The sequence below is a fragment of the Panthera onca genome, chromosome A2 (assembly GCF_046562875.1).
Source record: "Panthera onca isolate mPanOnc1 chromosome A2, mPanOnc1 haplotype 2, whole genome shotgun sequence".
NCBI classification, from domain to species: domain Eukaryota; kingdom Metazoa; phylum Chordata; class Mammalia; order Carnivora; family Felidae; genus Panthera; species Panthera onca.
The window spans coordinates 15,148,492-15,172,630 of NC_138340.1; the positions used below are offsets into that span (position 1 = coordinate 15,148,492).

Genomic DNA, 24,139 nt, shown 5'->3' on the forward strand with positions numbered 1-24,139 from the left:
GACGCGGGGCTTGAACTCACGAGCTGTGAAATCATGACCTGAGCCAAAGTCTTGCTTAACCGACTGAGCCACCCGGGCGCCCCCCATCTTACCTCATTAAACTGCAGATTTCTCATCTGTAATATTTGGCCACAAACATGAACCACACGGGACTTCTACAAGTACCTCAGTGAGACCACATGTGTAAGTGCAAAGAATATCACTTCCATCCACACAGACGGGACCAAGCCCCTGAGCCTCTGAACCTTGTGGTAGGCAGAATCTCAAGGTGACCCCAGAGACCCCGTGCCCTGTAGGTACTCCTCCCCTCGAGTGTGGAAAGGACTCCAAATATCAAGGCATATCATTCATGTGATTGATGTTGTAGGGCCAGGTCAACTTTATCCTGGTGGGCCTGACCTAATCAGTTGAACCCCTAGAAGAGTTTGGGCTTTTCCTGGAGAAAAAGGAATTCGCCTAGAGGTAGATTCTCTGTAGCTGGTTTTGAAGACGGCGGGGGCCACATGGTGGGAAGTTTGAGTGGCCTCTAATTGCTGTGAGCGGGAGTACCTTGGACTTACCCGCCACAAAGCACTGAATTCTGCTACAACCGTGTGAACGCAGAAGAGGAGCCGGGCTCTAGATGAGAACACAGCCTGGCCAACATCTTGATTTTAGCCTAGTGAGACTGAGCCAAGAAGCCGTCCACATCTTATCTGGACTTTGTCATAGGCCACTAAGTTTATGACAATTTGTTATGTGGCAGTAGAAAACCCGTGTAGAACTTGTAACCAGATAGGGTACCAGGCAGGACATGCTGAGCTGCTCAAGGAAAGGGGTTTGGATAAGTATACGGTACTGTCTAGGGCGCGGAACCTTCCCTTCTGAGCTGAGCTGCCGTTATGATGTGATGCCAAGTGGACAGCTTTGATGGAAGGGTACATCAGTGAGGATGTCTAAACACCTTGTATTCACCGTAAAACGTTAGTATCCAGACGCCAGAAGGTGACAGGGAGGGTGGGTCAGAGGGAAGGGGGTGCTGTGGTCAAGAGGGCTCACGGCTGCTCATCTCACCTGGTCTTGTGGGCACAGCCAGAGCAAGAAGAGGGTCCTCAGATGCCAACCAGAAATCAGGGACAGATCTGGTGGGAAGCCTGGCCTTCATACCCCAAGAGCCCAGAGGCGTTAGGCTGTGTAGGGCTGGCCAAACGGAGGTGGCTTCTGGGAATGACGGCAGTAATTTACCACCCCATCTGTTCGGCACCTGCTATGTGCCAGATACTTCCTGTAGGTATCCTTTAGGTAAACTGTTCACATTCACAGCTGGGAAGATGCATGCCTGAGATTCAAACCCGTGACTGCCTGACGGCAAAGCCCATGCATGGTTGCTACTTCAAGACGTCCACCCTCAAGGTCACGGGCTGCTGGGCAGCCTGGGCCCAAGCGTTTGCCCCCACCCCCACCCCCGTTAGAGAGGGGGCAGCAGTCAGAGGGACCTGCTTCCGTCTGTAGCACTCAATACCACCAACACAGAGAGAAGTGTGAGTGTTTGCTTTTCCGACACCCGCTCTGAATATCCACCCTGCCCTCTGCCCTAGTGCAGAGCAATCCACACAGCCTGACTTGGAGAATAAGTCTCTGAATGAAGCTCTCTCAAACGGCTACAGGCCAGGTCAATGAAGTGATTCCTCTGGTAGTCCGGGTAAGGCCAGAGTAAAACTGGCCAGCAAAGAAAGGCTGCACGCTGCAGGAAATCTTTGGGGCCAGACAGACGCGTGCTTTCCTCCCCAACGGGGGCTAGTGCAGGAGGTGTTACGTCCACAGGGAGGAACATTCTGGAATACGTTACATCAGAGGATGGTGATTCTGGAAGGTGTTGTGTCACCAAGGTCAACCACCACCGAAGGTGTCTCACCAACGACGAAGGTCGTTACGGAAGGTGCTATACCAACACGAACTGTTGCTACGGAAGGTGTCATGTCCATGAGGACGGATGGTATGGAAGATATTGGCACGGAAGGTCTTAAATCAAGAAGAATGGATATTATAGGGGCCCCGCCATCACGCAAAGAGTTAGATCAACAAGGATGGTCATATTGGCCAGTAGGGGACTAGCCAGCAATCTCAAGACAATTATGCTAAAAATTCAGGGACGTAAAAAACAAGGTCGAAGGACCATGAATGTTGAGATGAGGCTTTTGAGGAGCCTGGTTCCCAAGCACATCGTGTCGGCAGGTGGAAGAAAAGAGGCAGATGGTTAGCACTGAAAGGGAGGGAGAGACTGTGGTTCAGAGCACTTCCCTTTTCGTGAACCATATTCCTTACATCTGGAGTTGGTCCTACTGCTAAGTGCTATTTCCAAGGAAGGAAGGGGCGGGGGGTGGGGGATGGGAACAAATCCAGATAAAATCCCAGAGCGATGAGGCATTTAATCTTCATTTAACTGCATTCGGTTTTGCTCCTATAGCTGGTCTCCAGTTGTAAATCACACTTTGAAGGATCACTCTTTTTTTTACAGTTTTAATTTAAATTCCAGTTAGTTAACCGGGCCGCCTGGGTGGCTCGGCCGGTTAGGCATTTGATTTCGGCTCAGGTCACAATCTCACGGGTCGTGAGTCTGAGCCCCGCATCCAGGCTCCATGCTGACAGCACGGAGCCTGCTTTGGATTGTCTGTCTCTCCCCAGCCTGCACGCGTGCATTCTCTCTCTCTCAAAAATACACAAACGTTAAAAAAAATAAATTCCAGGGGTGCCAGGGTGGCTCAGTTGGTTAAGTGTCTGACTCTTGATTTCAGCTCAGGTCACGATCTCACGGTCGTGACGTCAAGCCCTGCGTCAGCGGACTCTGCACTGACAGAGCGGAGCCTGCTTGGGATTCTCTCTCTCTCTCCCACCTCTCTCTGCCCCTCCCGCTCCCCCCTCAAAATAAATAAATAAATAAACTGAAAAAAATAGATAAATTCCAGTGAGTTAACATACAGTGTAATATTAGTTTCAAGTGTACAATGTAGTGATTCAACAATTCTATACAACAGCTGGTGCTCATCACAGCAAATGCACTCCTTTTTAAAAAATGTTTTATTTATTTTTGAGACAGAGAGAGACAGAGCACGAGCAGGGGAGGGGCAGAGAGAGAGGGAGACACAGAATCGGAAGCAGGCTCCGAGCTGTCAGCACAGAGCCCGACGTGGGGCTCGAACTCACGGACCGCGAGATCATGACCTGAACCAAAGTCGGATGCTCAACCTACTGAGCCACCCAGGCGCCCCGCAAGTGCACTCCTTAATATCCATCGCTTGTCCCCCCACCCCCCCCATCCACCTCTCTTTTGGTCACCATTAGTGTGTTGTCTATAGTTAAGGGTCCGTTTCTTGGTTTGCCTCTCTCTTTTTTCCCCTTTGCTCATTTGTTTGGTTTCTTAAATTCCACATATGAGTCAAATCCTACAGTATTTGTCTTTCTCTGCCTAACTTATTTTGTTTAGCATGATACTCTCTAGGTCCATCCACGCCATTGCTAATGTCAAGATTTCATTCTTTCCTCTCATGACTGAGTAATATTCCATTGTATATATACACCCCATCTTTATCTATTCATCAATCGACGAGCACCCGGGCTGTTTCCATACTCTGACTGTTGTAGATAATGCTGCTCTAAACCTCGGGGTGCGTGTATCCCTTGGAATTAGTATTTTTGTATTCTCTGGGTGAAGACCTAGCAATGTGATTGCTTCATCACAGGGTAGCTCTGTTTTTAACTTTTTGAGGAACCTCTATACTGCTTTCCAGAGTGGCTGCACCAGTTTGCATTCCCACCAGCAGTGCAGAAGGATTCCCCTTTCCCTGCATCCTCGCCAACACCTGTTGTTTCTTGTGTCATTGCTTTTAGCCATTCTGACAGGTGTGAGGCAGTATCTCGCTGTAGCTTTGACTTGCATTCCCCTGATGATGAGTGATGTTGAGCATCGTTTCATGTGTCTCTCGGCCATCTGCGTGTTGAAGGATAGTGTTTTCCAGATAGTGGCTCGCGTAGCAAGTTGTCCTTTTCGGAGATGGTGGCAGAATGCTCTCGAAATACCAGGACAACACAGTGGGATTACTGGTAACGAATGACAGAGCCACACTTTCACTCCAGGGCCAGCCTCATGGTTTCCTGTGATGGCCCACAGACCTCAGACACCTTGTCCTCTGCTTTCTCTTTTCCTGTCTATGAAAGCTATTCTCCATCCCGTACCTTTACTGTGGTTTTTATACATATATATCTTTGAAGAGTAGTTATCACATTGGACAGTGTCTCAGACTCCTGCTTTCAGGGACCCAGGCAAGCAACGTAAACAAGAAAAGCCAACACGGTGTCTTTGCTGCAACAGAGGGTGCATGCTTTACTGAATACTTTGTAAGTCAGCTTTTTTTCCAAAACACATCCAACAGAACTGGGCCAAGACCTCTAGGCCACCAATTTGTAGCCCCTAGTTCCCATGTTTGAATCCCTTCTGCATGATGAGTCCCTGGAGAGCGAGGGACTGGTGGTTCCTACCTCTGAATGTCCACCGTCTAGCATAGGGGGCCTCCAAGATCTGTGGATGGATGGGGTTTATTACCAAATGGCCTAAGATTAGACTGGAACTTTCAAAGATTTTCTAGGCAGAAATCAAATTCTCCAGGCCTGCTCAGTGCTATGCTCTAAAAGCAGACAGGAGGGAAGCGTAGCAATTTCCTCTTCTAGAAATGTCGCTCCAAGTGGAGAAGGCAGCTTTGGTCATCAGTTCCCCAATTCCTAGTAACTTAATATTTCTACACAACCCAATTCCTGCAGGAAGCAACTGCAGACTTTTTGAAGACAGTATCTACATTCATGATATCTGTGTTTTCACAAAGCATTACTATTGATTGCTATACCCGTACCTGCCTTTGGATGTTTTCTTAATTTAAAACTACTTTTTTAATTTCAATTTTTTTAATGTTTATTTTTGAGAGACAGAGAGAGACAGAGCATGAGCAGGGGTGCGGTGGCCGGCGGTGGGGGCCGCAGAGAGAGGGAGATACAGAATCCGAAGCAGGCTCCAGCCTCTGAGCTGTCAGCCCAGGGCCTGATGCAGGGCTCGAACTCATGAACGGTGAGATCACAACCTAAACCAAGAGTTGGACCCTTAGCTGACTGAGCCACTCAGGTGCCTCTGTGTGTCTTCGTAAAGCTGAAAAATATGGTTTACATTTAGATTAAATAACACACGAAGCACAAGGTAAAAAAAAAAAAAAAAAAAACCCAAAAAAACAAAAATGAGTTTTGACCGCTAAAAAGTCTCACTCTTATCTTGAACCTGGTGTTCTTGCCAGGGGCAACCCCTGACACCGGTTTGCGTGTCCTTGTACAGGAAATCTGTGAATACGCAAGTGTGTATCTATATGCCACCCCTATTTTATTTTATTTCATTTCCTTTTGCCAAAAGGCAACATGCTTTATTCACTGTTCTGAACCGTATGTTTTCCTCTCCATAATATATCTTGGGGGTCACCCCCCATCCGTACACCGAGAGCTACCCAGTGGCCTTATATGGCTGCGTAGCATCCACTGCTGGGATGTGCCATCATTTATTTAACCAGGCTTCTAATGATGGATGTTTGGGTTGTTTCCAGTCTCCAACCACCAGCACAAGGAGCAAACCATGCTTATCTAGGGTTTCAAGGCGCTGGTGGGGTACGCCTTCCCCGGGTCCCAGGTTCCTGGTCACGACTCGGGCTGTACTCCCCACACGGGGAGAGACCAGGGAGGCTGGGAGATGTTAATGCCAGGGGTTCGGCTACACTGGGTTGTGACGGGCTTCTGCAAGACGACCCAGCACCGTTCACAATTTGAAAAACATCTTCTGTGTTCTGACAAGTTGAGAACTTGCTCCCGACACGTTTAGCCCAAGGCTGAAGTGCCTGATAAGATTGTCAGCAACTTCTGGGCCAGTTGAGCAATCCTCCATCTCTCGGAGAGGATTAAAGGCAGGGGTCCAACTCGGCTTTTGCGGCCTGGCACCCTCCAGCCCAGTCTTGGAGTATGACATCTGCTCATGAGAACAGCTGTAATCCTCAGAAGCCTCCTGGGGTGTTCACATTCATGTCTCAGAATAATTGGGCCTGGCATTGAAGTTATAGAAAACTGGTCTGGTCAGTTCCCTGGTTAACAGGAAGTGTGTGTGTGTGTGTGTGTGTGTGTGTGTGTGCATGTGTGTCTGTGTTCACTTGCAAACAGTTTTTAAAAACTTGTGCTAGTATCATTGAGGACAACTTCTTGCAGTTAAAAAAAAATGCTTATTTATTTTGAGAGAGAGAGAGAGAGAGAGAGAGAGAGAGAGAATCCCAAGCAGGCTTTACACTCAACGTCGGGCTCGATCTCACAACTGGCTCACGACCTGAGCCGAAATCAGGAGTTGGATGCTTCCCCAACTAAGCCACCCTGGTGCCCCAACTTCTTGCGGTTTTTAATCCAGCAGCTTCTCTTCTAGGAGCTTCTCCCAAGATGTCTTCACACGTGCCCAAAGTCAACTGCACCGGGAGAGTATCCAAAGCACTGTGTGGTAGCAGAAGCCCGAGAACAATGTCAATTGTCTCCCACGAGCGACCAGGGCAGACTTTGCCCTGGCAGTTTGGTCCAGACTGCCTGCTGCTGCAAAACTCCAAGTTCTTCCTGGGCTCAGCTCAAGTTATCGAAGAAAATGGCAATTCTCATTCACCGAGGAATGCGTTTCAGGCCCGACCTTAGTGCTGAGTGTTTTACAGCCGTGATTCCATTCAACCCACCCACGAGGTGCTGTGGTGTCCTCGTTTGGAACTGAGGACTTAGTCCTAGGGAGGCTAAGTGACCAGCGCAAGTTGTCTAGCTAGCAGGTGGTGGAATCAGGACACCCCGAAGCCTCTGATCTTCTGTCACCGAGGGTCAGAAGTATCCGCACTTCACTTAAAACTTCAAGAAAGCTACGCTGGGGCGCCTGGGTGGCTCCGTCGGTCGAGCGTCCGACTTCGGCTCAGGTCACGATCTCGCGGTTCGTGAGTTCGAGCCCCACGTCGGGCTCTGTGCTGACAGCTCGGAGCCTGGAGCCTGCTTCCCATCCTGTGACTCCCTCTCTCTCTGCCCCTCCTCCCGCTTGCGCTCTGGCTGTCTCTCTCTTTCTCAAAAATAATCATTAAAAAAGCAAATTTAAAAAAAAAAGAAAGCTATATCATCTGTGCTTATGGGACAGTTTTAATTTATTCTGGCAAGATGTTTCCAAATTTATTACTTATACACGTTCACACGTTGCAGCGAGGTGTTTAACGGCCTCAGGGTCGTGAGCTGTGTGTCCATCTGGCAGGATGGACAGCTGGTCCAAGAGGGCGGCCCCTCCCTGGCAAAGTCAGACCAGAGAGGTTTCCAGTGGTGCCCTTGTCTTGGGCTCCACTCGGGAGAGAACTGAGACGTGCATATTATTTTTTAAGTCCAGTACCCGAAGAAAGAGCTTCTAATTTCCTATAAGTTTGTGAAGTGAGGGTCAATTCTGATACTCTATTGCCTTCTCTTGCAAATTCAGCATCACAATGTAGAGAAAACCAAACCCAACCAACCCGGTTAGGAGACGGTGGGGCAATGGTGGGTCAAATGGGGAGAACACGTGGGATAACATGGAGTCCTTGTCACCGTCCTTACTGCTACCGACGAACTGTCCTTTGTACAAGAGGACTCTGCTGAGCCACCCCAAGAGGCCAGACCCTTTTGGTGGGGCGTCCTTCCCGTCTTTTTTCCTGAGCTCCTATGAGATACAGACAGAAGGACAGCAAGCTGACACGAGTCGCCCTGCACACACATGACTTTACTCCCTGCTTCCTTCATTGTATCACAAGCAAGTCCTCGTCGTTTCCTGGCGATTCACTTGAAGGTTTCCAGAAGCGGGATTGCATTCCTGCGGACCCACCCACGCCCCCATCCACTGCCTCCCGAGCACACGTTTTTGGGGGACCAGCAGAGACTTAGTGAAGACCCCAGGTCCCGGCCTGAGGTAGAGACCCCGGCCGGATACCAGGGAGGTCTCCCCCACCCCCTGCAGGGACACAGAGAGCTGTGGTTCCCTCTGCCCATCCACATTCTCTTTTTTCTACTTTCCAGGACCCAGCTTCCCTCCTCTTCTTCTTCTGTCTGATTTGCATCAGAGCTGGAGCCAGAAGATCTGGGAGTTAGCACTTCTGGTCCTCAGCCCCTTCCAACAGTGCGACTTGAAGAAGTCATCTAACTTCTTTAAAGATTTTTTTTAATGTTTTTTATTTATTTTTGAGAGAGCGCACGAGAGAGACAGAGTGGGCGGGGGAAGGGCAGAGAGAGAGGGAGACACAGAACCTGAAGCAGAGATTATGTCTGTCAGCACAGAGCCCGACACGGGGCTTGATCTCACGAACCGTGAGATCATGACCCGAGCCGACGTCGGACACCCAACCGACCGGGCCACCCGGGTGCCCCAGAAGTCCTCTAACTCCTCTGTGCTCATTCCCTCCTAAAAAGACTCGCTTTGATGGTTGACCTGGAGTACCTATCTGTTCATTCCACACGCAATTTATTCAATGCTAGCTATGCGCCAGGCACAGTTCTAGCCAGAAACTTCACGGGGGTTGGATACGAATCTGCCTGAGCTGTTCCCTCAGCTCAGGGGTCTCCAGCAGGTCCACAGATCAGCTTTGGCAGAAAAGATTAGGGCCGGTACTTCCTCTGCATGGTCCAAGCCCCTATGTCAAAGACCGGAAAAGCGAGGCCCAGAGAGGCGAGGCGACTCTCCCAAGTCATAAAGCTCGCTGTCGATAAGACTTGAGGTTACAGCCACGCGTCCTCACTCTTAAGTGGGGTGCTCTCCCCACTTTGCCCACGGTCTTGCCAACTGGACAACGCTAACTTCTTCCGGGGTCCCATCGAGACGACATTCCGGTCTCCCTTCCACCGGGATGGGGCCAGGCCACTGATCTGGAGCCAAGAGAACGGCCACACAATGGATGTGAAACGGCTTCCGTGCTCAGGCGTCAAGACTCCCACGGGAGTCCCTCTGCACTCTTCTTCCTTCCGTCAGCATGACGTGGATGAGCACGGAGGACAGGACACATGCTGAAGGCGGCAGAGACAGGAAGTCAAAGGACCCTGGGTCCTCATCACTGCTTGGAGGAGGTCCCCTGTTTGGGGTCTCATCTGAGCAAGAAATAAACACCTGTCGTGTGTGAGCCATTGCACACGGTTGGGTTTGCGGCTTAGTCTTACACCTGCCGCCGCTAGACTCGCCGATGTCAAAGTCAGCAAGAACGAACGTGACGCAGTGCAACTCGACGTAGACCCGGGAGGAGCTCCCAGGGCCCATGCCTGTCCTCAAGTCTTCTTGAGCACGTCATCAAAAGTCAATATTTAAAAGGAAGTTCAAACCGTTTCTCTTAGTAAAACTTAGGGTTAGTTTCACCTGGAAGGAAGGAAGGAAGGAAGGAAGGAAGGAAGGAAGGAGGGAAGGAAGGAAAGAAGGAAGGAGAAAACGGCAGTGCGGGGAGGGACAGAGCCTGGGCTCTGAAATGAGTCTGCCCAGGTTCACGGATGGCACCCCCGCTTATTAGCTGTGACCTTGGGGGAGTTGCCTCACTTCTGTGACTCACTTTCCTCCATTTGTTCCCTGACACTTTGTGTACAGACTCTTTGACCCAGTAATTCCCTCCTCCGGGGAGTGCACCCACAGACACACTGGTCTATATTCCTAAAAAAGACAACTGCAAATATGGCAACTGAAACTCTCTATAAACACAAAAGACTGGGGGTGCCTGGGTAGCTCAGTCGGTTGAGCATCCGACTTCGGCTCAGGTCATGATCTCACGGTCCGTGAGTTCGAGCCCCGCGTCGGGCTCTGTGCTGACAGCTCGGAGCCTGGAGCCTGCTTCGGATTCTGTGTGTCCCTCTCTCTCTGCCCCTCCCCGACTCATGCTCTGTCTGTCTGTCTCTCTCTCTCTCAAAAATAAATAAACATTAAAAAAAAATTTAAAAACAAAAGACTGGAAACAACCCAGCAGTAAGAGGCTGGTGACACCACACGGCATGCCAACGGCCAGGAATATTACGTGGCCGTCAAAAAGAATGGCAGCCCCCATATGTTCTGATATGCAACAAGATGGACTGCTAAGTGAGCAAACTCCAGAAGCATATGAGACACATCCCATACCATATACCATGGTTATGGTCTGGCTGTGTAAAGAAGGGACGTACGCACATTTATGAGGTTGTGCTTGCATAGAATTGCTCAGGAACAATGCACAAGAAACCGTGGCTGCTTCTGGGTGAAACCCCGGGGTCAGAGGTGGAAGGGGACATACTTCTTCCCACGTACCCTTTTGTACAACTGGAATTTTTGTTACCATGTACAGGTGTTTCGAAGCACAGTCTTTAAACTGAGTATTAAAAGCACATACACATCCGCAGAACAAATATGAACAGAACACTCAGTGTTTTGTTTTAAACATTAAAAAAATTTTTTTCATGTTTATTTTTTGAGAGAGAGAGAGTGTGAGCAGGGGAGGGGCAGAGAGCGAGGAAGACACAGAACCCAAAGCAGGCTCCAGGCTCTGAGCTGTCAGCACAGAGCCCGATGGGGGGGCTCGAACTCATGAACTGCGAGATCATGACCTGAGCCGAAGCCGGATGCTTAACTGACTGAGCCCCCCAGGTTCCCCTGTATATATATGGCTTTTGGAAATGCCATATTTCCAAATGGGGGTTGGGTTGTTACCATGTCTCCCGTGTGAAATCATGAGACGCAGGGCATCGGTTAGTGTGTTTGTGCAGCACGTGTGGTTTTAAAGAAAACATCACTGACGGTAAACGGGAGATGCTTGCACATAAAACACTCAGAAGGGCGGCTGCCGCAGAGCAGTACGTGTTCGCTATTACAAGCAGTGGTTAGTGATTTTTAAAAATGATGTCCTGAAATACAAACTCAAGGCTACAAAGGGGTGAGGTAGGAAACCCGGCTCTCCCGGCCCGATTGTCTAGAACGTTGCCAGCTGCCTGGGAGAAGGTGACGGGCTAATTACAAGGCTGTAGGAAGTGGTTTGAAATAATTTGTGGGAGAATTTTTATCACTTAGAATGGTAATTAAAGGGTATGAACTGTTCTTCATCACTCAGGTGGACAGCCTTAGCCATGGGTCTTCCCTAGCAGGGGTCCTGACCTCCCCCGCTGCCCCACCCACCTTGACCGCAATCATGAATCCTGACCAGCAAACCCCACTCTCGCCCCCGTCCAAACCCGCAGGTGAGGCTTGTGTTATAAGTCAAGGGGCTCCATTCTGTTGCGTGTGTGTGTGTGTGTGTGTGTTTCAGCAACATAATCGCTTAGCTGGGGTGCTCCTAAGATTCTCGAACATCCACCAACACCGTTCAGACCCAGCTTGCTGAACTAGAGGGAGGAAAAGGCTTCTTCTTCCATAGATGTCACTGACATCTACGAGGTCAGCCTGATAGTGTGGGAACCAGGGACCGGCACACGCCGGCCCGAACGTACACCAGGACCACAGGACGAGCTCTCCAGAGGGCCACAAGGCGGGATGTCTCCAAAGCCTGAGCATTTTCTCTACTCTCCATGCCAGCAATTCTATTCCCAGAGTTTCAGTCGGACAGGATCGTCAAGGAAGTGTGCAGAGCGATATAGCCGGCAAGAACTCATGCTCGGATACATCAAAATGGGACAATCCAGCTTCTATTTTATAACCTCGGCAACACAGAGACGACATCATCTGATGTCATTATAGAATCCGCACCACGTCACTTTCGATGTCTTTTCACTGAACAGACCTATCAAAATGGACACAGGCGGTCGGTCCCCTACTGTTGGACACGTTCTGTTTTTTTAGCAGGAAAAGTGGGAAGCCGCCTAAATGTCCACCTGTGGGGGGCTGGTTAAAGCCATACGATGGATGGTCCCAGGTCTGGTTTTGGGCGCACACACGCACACGATAAGACTGTACCAAAGTGACCAATGTGCTTTGCTTACAGATTTTTTTTTTTCATTTTGGTTGTATTTATTACCAATTTTTCTACAGCAACTATATACTACGTGAGATATTTTAATTGTTGCTTTCGACCTTCTTCTCCTACGTTGATAGCCCGGGAGAACCCCCCAGAAGAGCGTGGGGGGGGCAGGGTTCGTTCTTCACAGACAAAATGGCAGCATCTGAGGTGAACCCTGAGGCTGACGGGCCAGCATCAGAGCACATCCTCCGGGTCAGCAGAGTGGCCCTCTCTGACCCTGAACCACGAAAATCTGTGGGGGTGAGGGAGACTCATCACTCCTACCAGTTACACATTCCAGACAACAGCTACCAGCTGCTCATTTGAATCCAAAGAATGACGAAGACGCAGACTCATCCGGGGTCAGCGAACACATCATTTGATGCTTGCTCACATTTCTGGTGAAACACGGTGGCGGCAAGAATGGGGTCACCGAACCCAGACTCTGGTATCTCAGCAATTCTCTCTTTTTTAAAAAAAAATTTTTTTTAATGTTTGTTTATGTTTCAGAGAGACGGAATGCAAGTGGGGGAGGGGCAGAGAGCGAAGGAGACACAGAATCCGAAGCAGGCTCCAGGCTCCAAGCTGTCAGCACAGAGCCCGACGCGGGGGCCTTGAACTCGTGAACCGCGAGATCATGACCAGAGCCGGAGTCAGAGGCTCAAAAAACCGAGCCGCCCAGGAGCCCCACTCAGCAATTCTTCAAAAGCCAGGAAGTCGAGGTTTTTACCACGGTTCTGATTCCAACTTAACCAGTCCTTCACTCTTGGAAGTGGGGGAGCGGGGGGTTACACCACACTCACCCCAACACATCACACCAAGACATTAACTTTCCCTTTGCAGTTCAGTTCTGCAGGGACACCAGCTTCATTCATGTTCACTAGGCCGTCTTCATTAAGAGAGCTCAGGGATTTAAAAAACAAACCCACTGTGCCGGGCTCTCTGGCTTTTTCCATCTTCTCTGGACAGGCTCCAGGAACTTCTCAAAGACCCCTACCTGTTAGGCCAACCCCAAGACGTCAGGCAAAGCGGCCGTCCTCTGAAACGGCTCCAACCTCCAAGACGCAGCCCCCAGTTCAGGCCAGCGAGGTGGCCACACACAGCCAATTCCGGAGACCACAGGAAGATTTTGGAAAGTGAGGTGGGAAGTCCCTAGGCTTCCCCGTATTGATACCTGAACCATGAGAGCTCGCTCCGACAGTCAACAACTTCCTAGAAGAAAGCGACAGTGCTGTAGGCCAAAGTGGCAGCGTCTCCAGGCCAAAGGGAGAAATCAGTTAACAGAGGCCCGTTCAGGCCAGCCTGTCATCCTTGGCATTGGTAATGCCTTGATTTACACCATATTCTTACTGGGGGACTCCTGGTCATCACAGACAACCGGAAACACCTCAGACAATTCCGAGTTTCAGCACAGCTCCCAAGTGTGATGGGCACACATTTTTCTCTCACACACATTTACACGCATTTTCACCTGCAAAATCACTCTTTATTCTTAGACGGATTTTTTTTTTTTTCTTCAAAGGAAATCTTGAAAATGCAGTCTTCCGGTAAATTTGTATTACAAGAGATATGCATACGGGCACAAGGCTTTAAATGTGGTCTTAAAATGGTCTAGGGAATGTACAGTAAGTAATATGTCACCTGATGCCGTTGGAGAAAGGAACCAGGAAGCTTTCCTGTAGGTTTGCAATGACGGCAGTTGCCAGAACGCCAAAGTCCACCACGCCCGCTTCGTTTTATTCCTGAACTTAATTTACCCTAATCTACCTACCCGCCGAATACAAACGCCCCCTTAGGGGCACCAAAGAATAATCCAAGACCCCACTCGCCTCCCGGATAACTCTTTAGAAATCACAAAACCTGGGCTAGCCTCAGGAAAGGCTTCGAATCAAGTTCTTACACGAAGAACCCCGGTTATTTCTACGTTTCGATCCACTTCCAGAGCCCGCAGGCACAGGAGCGCGCACCCGCAGCGGGGAGGCGGCGGTCCCAGCGCACAACGGAATCAACTGGAAATTCACACACCTCTCCCGAACGTCCCCTCGTCGACCCCCTCGCGGGGTCAAAGTACAAACACTACCCTGACGCACGAGGGGCGGGAGCTCACCGCCCCCGTGGCAAGAACGCCGGGACCCTTCTCCAGCCTGGCGCTTCCATTTTCAAATTAATTTTCCGGAACTTCGAGAGCGCTAGAATGGGGCGTGCGGACCGGGAAAAGGGTGATCCCGTGCGCTACCGGGGCCAAACCGCTGTTTTCTTGCCCCTTCTTCCAGCCCCAGGTGAGGAGGTAGAGGGTGGGCCGAGAGAGGAAAGCTCCCTCCCCACGGCCAGCCCCGGCGCCCCCCAAGCACTCAGGTAAAGCCCCCGATGCGAGGCAGGTCCCCGGGCCTCAGCTGGGGCGCGCGCTTTTCTCTTCCTGAGCCGTCGGCGCCGGGCTCATCCCCGCGACCCCCGGGCTCCCCGCTCGGGGACACTTCCATGTGCCGCGGCCTGCGCCCAGGGCGAGGTCGCTCGAAATCCAGGAGGGCACGGCCACTTTGCCCGACGCGGCGCGCCCAGGCGCCGGGCTGTCCCGGGGACCCCGCGCCGTCCATGCATCCCGACTGTGTCGCCCCCACCCCGGCTCAGCATCCCCCGCACCTTGCTTCCTTCTGCGCCCCCCGCACGCTCCGCCGGGCGCCCGCTCTCCGGCCACTTCCACCGCCCAGCTACACCCGCTACCGCCGCACCGCACTCACCAGCTCCCGGGCGCACGGCGGCGAGCAGCAGGACCCCCAGCAGTGCGATTGTGGCCCCGCGGGTCTGGCCGGCCATGGCTCCGGGGCGCCTCCGCCTCGGCGGGGGAAGCGGCTGTGGCCAGTGGCTCGGAGCGGCGGCCGCGGGCGCCTGAGCCTGGCACCGGCTCCTCCCCGGCTAGCTCACCTGCGGGCGGGCGAGCCCGGGCTCCGCCCTGCGCGGGCGAGCACGAGTTGGGCCGGCCTGTCCCCTCCTCTGTCTCCTCCTCCTCCCCTTCCTGCCGCAGCCTCCCGCCTCTCCCTCCCAGGGTGCAGGGACTTGTTGCCACTTTCCCGCGCTAGTCTTTCCTCCCAAGGCCGAGAGTGCTCAAGTCTTTGTGCCTACAGGCACAAAGGTCGCCTTTGGAGAAGCCGATCCGCTTTCCTTTCACTGTCCAGGCGGCAGGGAGGCCCTTGTGAGCCCTGTTTTGCACGGGAATCCTATTTGTGCGTCACCCAAGCCCTGGTTTCTCGTGGGCTCGCTCCTCTCCTACCTGCTTTGGGCTCGCAAGACTTTAAAGCCGGTCCGCCGTGCCTGTTTGCAGAACTGCGACTCTGCAGCCTCGGGCTCTTCACCTGCACGGGGTCTAATGCTCGCAGCACCCCCGTCCTCGTTGCACATGAGGCCGACTGCTGAGTTCTGCTACCTGCCCAAAGGCAGTTAGTCATCTACAGAGGCAGGATTCGACAGTACAGGAAGGGTTTTCTACAAACGGAGCTGCTTTGAAGAATGCATGAATGGGTGCATGAATGCATGAGGCTGGAAAAGGCCAAGAGGAGACAGTGTGGAGCAGTAAATGTGTGACCTGGGCGTGAAGCATTCAAGCCAGTCTTTGGGCAGTAAAAGTCGATGGCGCTTGGCTCCTTGCCTCCTCCCAGCTGCCTGTATGCGTCCTGTGTCGGGCTTTCGAGGTCCTGTAGGTTCTCCCTTCCACCTGTAGGCTACACACCAAGTCTAGGGCCACAGAGAAAAGCAGTAGACAGTTCAGGGGCTCTCAGCCGGCAGACTAGGGGTTCACCAAAATGACTCCATGGGCTACCTGTGCCTGTGGGCTGCCGGAAGCTGGGCCAAGGTCACCCAGAACAGCTAAGGAGGGCTGGGTCAGAAACCCATTACATGCGAAAGCATCAGCCCGCTGTCTGGCCCCAACTTCTGTCTAACTTCTTCCACTGCAGCCCCTACTCTCCTTGTGAACGGGCTGAGAAGTCATCGCTTAGGAGCTTCCTGCCCTTCCTTTTCTGTGTCTTCACGGATGAAAAGAGCCCATAGGAGCCCTCGGGAACCCACAGTCCACGGGGGGAGGCAGAGACGTCCAGACTGAGGGCATGACCCAACCTTTCCCCTCCCTAGAAGGGCTTGGACTGTGAGCTCGTGGGGACCTCAGAGCTTATCCTCTGGTTCACTTCCCTCATCAGGCAGACAGGTGGGGAAACTGAGGCTTAGAGGGAGGGAGGAAGACGAGAAAAGCAGGGAGGCTCTTGGGTCTCCCCCAGTGAATGAGTGAGGACACTCCATCAAGAAGAAGAAATCTTGAGAAAAATCTCAGCAACCTTTTAAAATGTTTATGCTGACCCAGAGAGTGAAAGCAGATTTTGTCTGGTGTCCTGATTCTAAGCAGGGATATATACCCCAACATCTTTTCCTAGCATCCATAGCACCATTGTCTCCCATATATAATAATGATAATAATAATAATAATAAATATTGGAATGGCAGTGTGTTGAACTCAAAATATCAGAATTGCTGCTTGACAAGTTTAAGCCTAAGGAACAGTTATGTCGTTACTGTCTTCTTTCTCTAAAGTTTGTTAAACTGTCTTCCCTGGGATAGTGACACCGACTTTCTGTAAATGATGTCAGAAATTCTCAGATGTGAAGGATCGGTGACGGTCCCAGACAGAGGCAGCGGCGGTGGCAAGGAGACAGAGATGAAGAAAGTAAGGAGGCATTTCTGTATCCTTTGCGTGACAACCTAACTACATAGTGGAAGTCAATATGTCCTGATGTCATGTGTTGGTTCTTGGAGCGGAAGGTGAGCAAAGCATTGTCAAGGTATGGAAATGTTTTGTCTTACAAATGTGTTGGATGGAAGGAGTCTGTTTTAAAAGGTTATTTCTGAGCTGGAAAGAAATGCAGGCAGCTACTGTCTATTGCCAGAGAAAAATGACAGATGGAAGGGTGAGTTTTAAAATAGACTGTTCCTGGGGCGCCTGGGTGGCTCAGTTGGTTAAGCGTCCGACTTCGGCTCAGGTCATGATCTCACGGTCCGTGAGTTCGAGCCCCGCGTCGGGCTCTGTGCTGACCACTCAGAGACTGGAGCCTGTTTCAGATTCTGTGTCTCCCTCTCTCTCTGACCTTCCCCCATTCATGCTTTGTCTCTCTCTGTCTCAAAACTAAAATAAATGTTAAAAAAAAATTTTTAAAAATTAAAAAAAATAGACTGTTCCTGGGGCGCCTGGGTGGCTCAGTTGGTTAAGCATCCGACTCCAGCTCAGGTCATGATCTCACGGTTCATGGGTTCAAGCCCCACATGGGGTTCTGTGCTGACAGCTCAGAGCCCAGAGCCTGCTTCGGATTCTGTGTCTCCCTCTTTTTCTGCCCCTTCCCTGCAATCTGACCAGCCCAAGAGGAAAGAGCTAAAGATGGGGACATTCGTCCCCATCAACAGGATAACCAGAGCACGATTATGAGGCTCCCAGTTGATAACCTCCACCAACTCAGCTTTTTAATCTCTTTTAAATATGACTAGACAATTAGGATTTCAAGACATCTGAGGAGAGCTTCTAACATGATAGACGCAGAATCAACCAACTAGCCAAACACAAAAAAACAACTTGGAGGAAAGAGACTATATAAGGAGAAGAAAGCAAAACAAAGCAGAACAAAAACAATTACTAAATTCCTTAAAGAGATAGCAGACAACATTATGTCTATGAAACAGGAACGGGATGTTATAAAACATGAAGATTCAGGGAGCCACAAAAGAGTTCTTGGAAATTAAAAAAAAATGATAGTTGATATTAACAAATAAATAGAAGGGTTGGAAGACTTCCCAGAAAGTAAAGCAAAAGGACAAAGAGAAAAAATAGAAAAGTTGAGAAATTAGAGATCCAGTATAGGAGATGCAACATCTGAATAATTTCTCAAATAATAATAATGCCCTCTCTTCTCAGAGAGAGAGCAAATGAGACAGAGAAACCATCATCAGTGATATAATTCAAGAAATCCCCCCAACCTGTATGATATGAGTTTCCAGATTTAAAGACTCATGGAGTGTCCAGCACAATGGATAAAATAGGTCACATCAAGGCATAGAAACCTATGAACAAAGAAGAGTCTATAGTTTCCAGAGGCAAGAAATTGGTCTCATGCAAAGGAACAGAAATCAAAATGGGTTTGGATTTCTCAACAACAGCCCTGGAAGCTAGAAGATAGTGAAGCAATACCTTCCAAATGCTGAAGGCTTAATAACTTCCAATCAAGAATTCTATACCCAGCTACACTACCAATTGAGTATAAGGTAGAAAAGGGGCACTTTTAGATATCCAAGATCCAAGACAAGTAAAACAAACAAACAAATAATTCCAAACATCAAACTCCCACACTTTTTTTTAAGATTTTGTTATTTTTGGGGGTGCCTGGGTGGCTCAGTTGGTTAAGCCTCTGACTTTGGCTCAGGTCATGATCTTGTGGTTCGTGAGTTTGAGCCCTGTGTCAGGCTCTATGCTGACAGCTCAGAGCCTGGAGTCTGCTTCAGATTCTGTGTCTCCCGCTCTCTCTGCCCCTCCCATGCTCATACTCTGTTTCTCTCTCTCTCTCAAAAATAAATAAACATTAAAAAATTAAAAAAAAAGATTTTGTTACTTTTAAGTAATCCCTATATCCAATGTGGGGCTCCAACTCACAACCCTGAGATCAAGAGTCTCACACTTTACCAACCGAGCCAGCCAGGCATCCCTTCCCACACACGTATTGCCAGGAAAATACTGGAGGATGTGTTCCATTAAAAGAAGAAATGCAGGGGCACCTGGGTGGCTCAGTTGGCTAAGCATCCGACTTTGGCTCAGATCACGATCTTGGGGTTTGTGAGTTCAAGCCCCACATCAGGCACTGTGCTGACAGCTCAGAGCCTGGAATCTGCTTCGGATTCTGTGTCTCCCCCTCTCTCTGCCCCTCCCCTGCTCATGTTCTATCTCTGTCTCTCTTTCCCAAAACTAAACATTAAAAAAATTTTTTTTTAATTAAAAAGTGCATAAATCATAGGAATCAATACAGGTTTGTGGGCTGAACTTAATAACCTTAAGAAAAAAAATACAGAGTTACAAACAAAATCAGGTGTGAAAAATGACTATTATTTAGAACGAAGAAAGAAATACCCACAAATTACAAACTTGAAAAAAAATGGGAACAAGATCCGGCCAAATATCATGGTATCTTTATTATTAACTCATCGGTACAGCTCAATATCATTTGTTTCTTCAAATGATTTTGCTTCCTTGATGTGTGTGCAATTTCTTCAGGAACTGCCAGACTTCATGACAAGATACATCAGATGAGCTAAGATGCCATCTTGATTTATTGGGTTGAATTCACATAGAAATACTCACTCTTCATAGAAACCCTACACTGCTGTGCCCTACGAATACAGGAATTCTTACAAATTATGTTTGTGTGATTTCTGTTAAATACAGAGAACAAAGTAGTATGGTACACTTATCATTGTAAGTGCTGCCGTAATCCATTTATTTCTGACCGAAAGAAAAACTTTTAGTTTTTTGATAAGATGATAAGAACTGAATATTCTGCTTAAAATTTTGGTTTTGGGAATTGGAAGAGTGTTCTGCAGAGGGGTTTCTGGCTGTGTACGTGTCAAACTTGGCTCCTCCTGCACCATCCACGTACTGCTGGTTGGGCACCGTGGGACAAGTGAGTAATAGGACACCACCTCTGACCTTACCCCTTCTGGTCACCTCACCCCTTGGGTCAGCCAAGTGGGTGGGCATATTCCTGGAAGCCCCTGCTGCATGAGAGTATAAGTCATGACTTAACTGTATGGGGAAGTGACTGTGACTTAGTTACGTGCCTTTCATCAAACCCCAATTAAATGTATCTCCAATTCAGCTTTTCCTTACCGAGATCCCAAAATGTCCACAGCTACTCAGCCCTGCATTGCCTAAGGGGAAGCGTGATGAAGGGGACGTGGGCGAGAACTTTTTCTGCGGTTGACATATGTGCCTTTGCAAATTGTTCAAGAAAAACATATGGCCGGGCGAGTACATACATGCCCTTGGAAGGGGCTGCACAGTGACCTTCGAGCTTTCTAAGCTCCTGTGGTATATTAGCCAACGGACACAGAAAACACAAGATCCAGCTGGCAGGAGAGGCAAGAAATTCCCAGGGAGATGTGCACCCGGCTTACGGAGAGTTGAGTCTAGCCTGAGTCAGGTTGTAAAACGTATGGCCAAGGATGGTGGGGGTCCCTCTCAAGGGAATAGACGGACAGGGTGAAGTCAAATGGCGTGTTACTTTCATGGATGAGATCCTCAACTAATAATGGTGGTTGGCCACTGGGGCACCTGGGTGGCTCAGTTGGTTAAGGGTCCGACTTTGGCTTGGGTCGTGATCTCATGGTTCATGAGTTTGAGCCCTGCGTCGGGCTCTCCGCTGTCCGCTGTCTGCTGTCAGCACAGAGCCTGCTTCCAATCCTCTGTCTTCCTTTCTCTGCTCCACCCTCAAAAATAAATACGTATTTTTAAAACCGGTGTTTGCCCGAGATGCATACCCCTCGTACCTCAGCATACCCGTGCTTTCTAGATGCACCTAAGCCACATACAGCTGCACAGTGAGAGACAAGGAGCCAGCACCATGGAGTGGCACACCAGCCCAGGACACTGACCTGGATTTTTGACACGAGAGAGGAATAGAGTTCTCTTTCTTTTTCTTAAAAAATTATTTATTTATTTTTTAAATTTACATCCAGGTTAGTTAGCATATCGTGCAACAATGATTTCAGGAGTAGATTCCTTAATGCCCCTTACCCACTTAGCCCCTCCCACAACCCCTCCAGCAGCCCTCTGTTTGTTCTCCCTATTTAAGAGTCTCTTACGTTTTGTCCCCCTCCTTGTTTTCATATTACTTTTGCTTCCCTTCCCTTGTGTTCATCTGTTCTGTGTCTTAAAGTCCTCATATGAGTGAAGTCATATGATATTTGTCTTTCTCTGACTAATTTCACTTAGCATAATACCTCCAGTTCCATCCACGTAGATGCAAACGGCAAGATTTCATTCTTTTTGATCGCCAAGTAATACTCCATTGTATATGTATCCCACATCTTCTTTATCCATTCATCCATCGATGGACATGTGGGCTCTTTCCATATTTTGGCTATTGTTGATGGTGCTGCTATAAACATGGGGGTGCATGTGTCCCTTCGAAACAGCACACCTGTATCCCGTGGATAAATGCCTAGTAGTGCTATTGCTGAGTCATAGGCTAATTCTATTTTTAATTTTTTGAGGAACCTCCATACAGTTTTCTGGAGTGGCTGCGCCAGCTTGAATTCCCACCAACAATGCAAAAGGGATCCTCTTTCTCCACATCCTCGCCAACATCTCGTTGTTGCCTGAGTTGCTGATGTTAGCCATTCTGACAGGTGGGAGGTGGTATCTCACTGTGGTTTTGATTTGTATTTGCCCGATGATGAGTGATATTGAGCATTTTTTCATGTGTTGGTTGGCCATCTGGATGTCTTCTTTGGAGAAGTGTCTATTCATGTCTTCTGGCCATTTCTTCACTGCATTATTTGTTTTTTGGGTGTTGACTTTGATAAGTTCTTTATAGAGTTTGGATACTAACCCTTATTTCTGACATGTCGTTTGCAAATATCTTCTCCCATTCTGTCGGTTGCCTTTTAGTTTTGCTGATTGTTTCCTTCGCTGTGCAGAAGCTTTTTATTTTGGTCCCAGTAGTGCATTTTTGCTTTTGTTTCCCTTGCCTCCGGAGACGTGTTGAGTAAGAAATTGCTGCGGGCAAGATCAAAGAGGTTTTTGCCTGCTTTCTCCTTGAGGATTTTGATGGCTTCCTGTCTTACATTGAGGTCTTTCATCCATTTTGAGTTTATTTTTGTGTCTGGTGTCAGAAAGTGGTCCAGGTTCATATTTCTGCATGTCGCTGTCCAGTTTTCCCAGCACCACTTGCTGAAGAGACTGTGTTTATTCCATTGGATCTTCTTTCCTGCTTTGTGAAAGATTAGTTGGCCATACGTTTGTGGGTCCATTTCTGGGTTCTCTATTGTGTTCCATGGATCTGAGTGTCTGTTTTTGTGCCAATACCATACTGTCTTGATGATTACAACTTTGTAGTATAGCTTGAAGTCCGGGATTGTGATGCCTCCTGCTTTGGTTTTCTTTTTCAAGATTGCTTTGGCCATCCGGGGTCTTTTCTGGTTCCAGACACATTTTGGGATTGTTTGCTCTAGCTCTGTGAAGAATGCTGGCATTATTTTGATAGGGATTGCGAACTTCTCTTCCTAAAGCTTCTGTGACTTTGGGCTTCCGGTCTCTTGTAACCGAACCTCGTCCTGAGGCAGGCATCACAGATTTTTCTGGTGCTCTGGCATGTTTAAGGGAGAGCAGACCCAAGTGATTCACTCCAAAAAGGAACCTGACCTAAATGGGTGAAGTTCAATATCCCCGCGACTACCAGTGTGGATTCTCCAGTCGGATGGGTTCAGATACGGCCCTGGCAGTTACCAGCATGTGCAAATCTCTATGTGCCTCAGTTTCCTCATCCATACACTGGGGCTAGGAGAGGGCACCCTCCTAGGGCGTTGTAAAGATTCGTGAGATAGAGCGCGTGATGCATCTAGCCCGGAGGCTGCCTTCACCACGGGAGTCGCCAGGAGAGAGGTATCTGCTTGGCGGGAGTGGAAGCCATGGAGGTGGAAGAGAATGCTCTGGAAAGAGAGATCTGGAGACAGACATCTTCACGGTCTCATTCAAGCGTGAAAGTGTCAGCTCCCCCAAGGGAGGGGGCGGTCTCGGCTTTATTGATCTGGATGTGCCTGGTGCCCAAAAGAGTGCTTGGCATCTGGTCGGCGTTCAGCAAATAGCCGGGGAGATGAATGGACTCGTCAAGCCGGCCGATGCGCGGATTGCCCCACCCGCGCAGCCGGCCGAGCCTGGGGAGCTCCTGGAGACCGGACCTTGAGAGGGTGAATGCACAGTTCATTTGAAAAAGGGGCGGGGCCCCCGGCTTCCAGAATGAGGCCACTGTGGCTCCCGCCAGGTGTCTGGCAGCCTTGTGGGATTGACCAGTGTCTGGTGAGCCAGGACTTTATCTGCTCTGAACACAGGGTGGGAGGAACATCCGTCTGAATCAGGCAGGCCGTTTCTCTGAGACTTTGCTTTCCAGGCCACGAAGCAAGTTCACAAAAGTGGAGATTCTTTCGGGGCACCAATGGCCCTTAGTGTCACTGCGATACCAACGACCGTTTCCGGGGAGAAAACCGTCCAGGCCCAGTTTGGGGCAGAAGACCCTTTGTGAGTCTTGAGACAGAGGAGCTCGCTGTGGTCTTGGGATGAGACGGGTGGTTGGGGTTGGGGGTGGGGGGTGGGGGGTGGGGGTGGGGCATGACTTAGCCGGCCAAGTAATTTGCCTCAGGGTAACCACGTGGTACAATTGCAGTCCTGGGATGAGTAAGGCAAAGAAGGAAGATCTTTCTTGCCGGAGCAGGTCGGCTGCTGGGGACGGATGGGGGGGGGGGGGCTGGGTGATCTCGGGTCTGCGTGACTCAGGCACAGGCCAGCTCTTCGATGCTCACCCCAGAGTTCCCCGAAGCCCAGGGATACATAATTCTGTCACCTCCCCAGCCAAGCCGCCTAGAAGGTCGAGGTAAACGACAGGTGGCAAAAAGAGAGGAAGGTGGACCGGAGACGGTGCTCTCTTCTCCGCCCTTCTCAAAGCTTGTGAAAGTGGGTCCCTGTAAGTCACTTGCCCTGCAGGGCGAAGAAAGGCACCCTGCCCTTCCTCGGAGAGCACCGCCCTCGGATATGACCCATACCCACGTCGAGCCCGTGCCTGCTGGCCTTGCTTCTTTCTTTTCTACGTTTCCGCTTGGAGTTTCAGAAGGGAAGGGCCTCTCTAATGCTTTCAGGAATCTTCTTGCCCTTGGAGAGGGAATTGAGTCATGCACTCGTTGAGCTGGAGGCCTTGGAGCACATCTGGTTGTCCCCTCCCTCTGGATAGAATCTCAAGAGAGGGGATGTGACACAAGTCAAGTCACCCAGCAAGTGACCTTCAGAGCAGAAGCCAGATGTCTATCCAGGAGCACACGAGTCCTGCCCTCTG

The 24,139-nt window shown here is 49.8% G+C and overlaps 1 protein-coding gene across 2 annotated transcripts in view; it reads right to left on the reverse strand.

Annotated features, from left to right (window-relative positions):
* The window catches only part of CDCP1 (CUB domain containing protein 1), a 56,511-nt gene extending 41,561 nt beyond the window's left edge, over positions 1 to 14,950 (reverse strand). For both annotated transcript variants that reach the window (XM_060630801.3, XM_060630800.3), the window contains exon 1: positions 14,756 to 14,950. In XM_060630801.3, coding sequence (XP_060486784.3) covers positions 14,756 to 14,831 — 76 coding nt within the window. In that variant the 5' untranslated portion in view covers positions 14,832 to 14,950. The remainder of the gene's footprint in view (positions 1 to 14,755) is intronic.
* Positions 14,951 to 24,139: the final 9,189 nt, after the last annotated feature.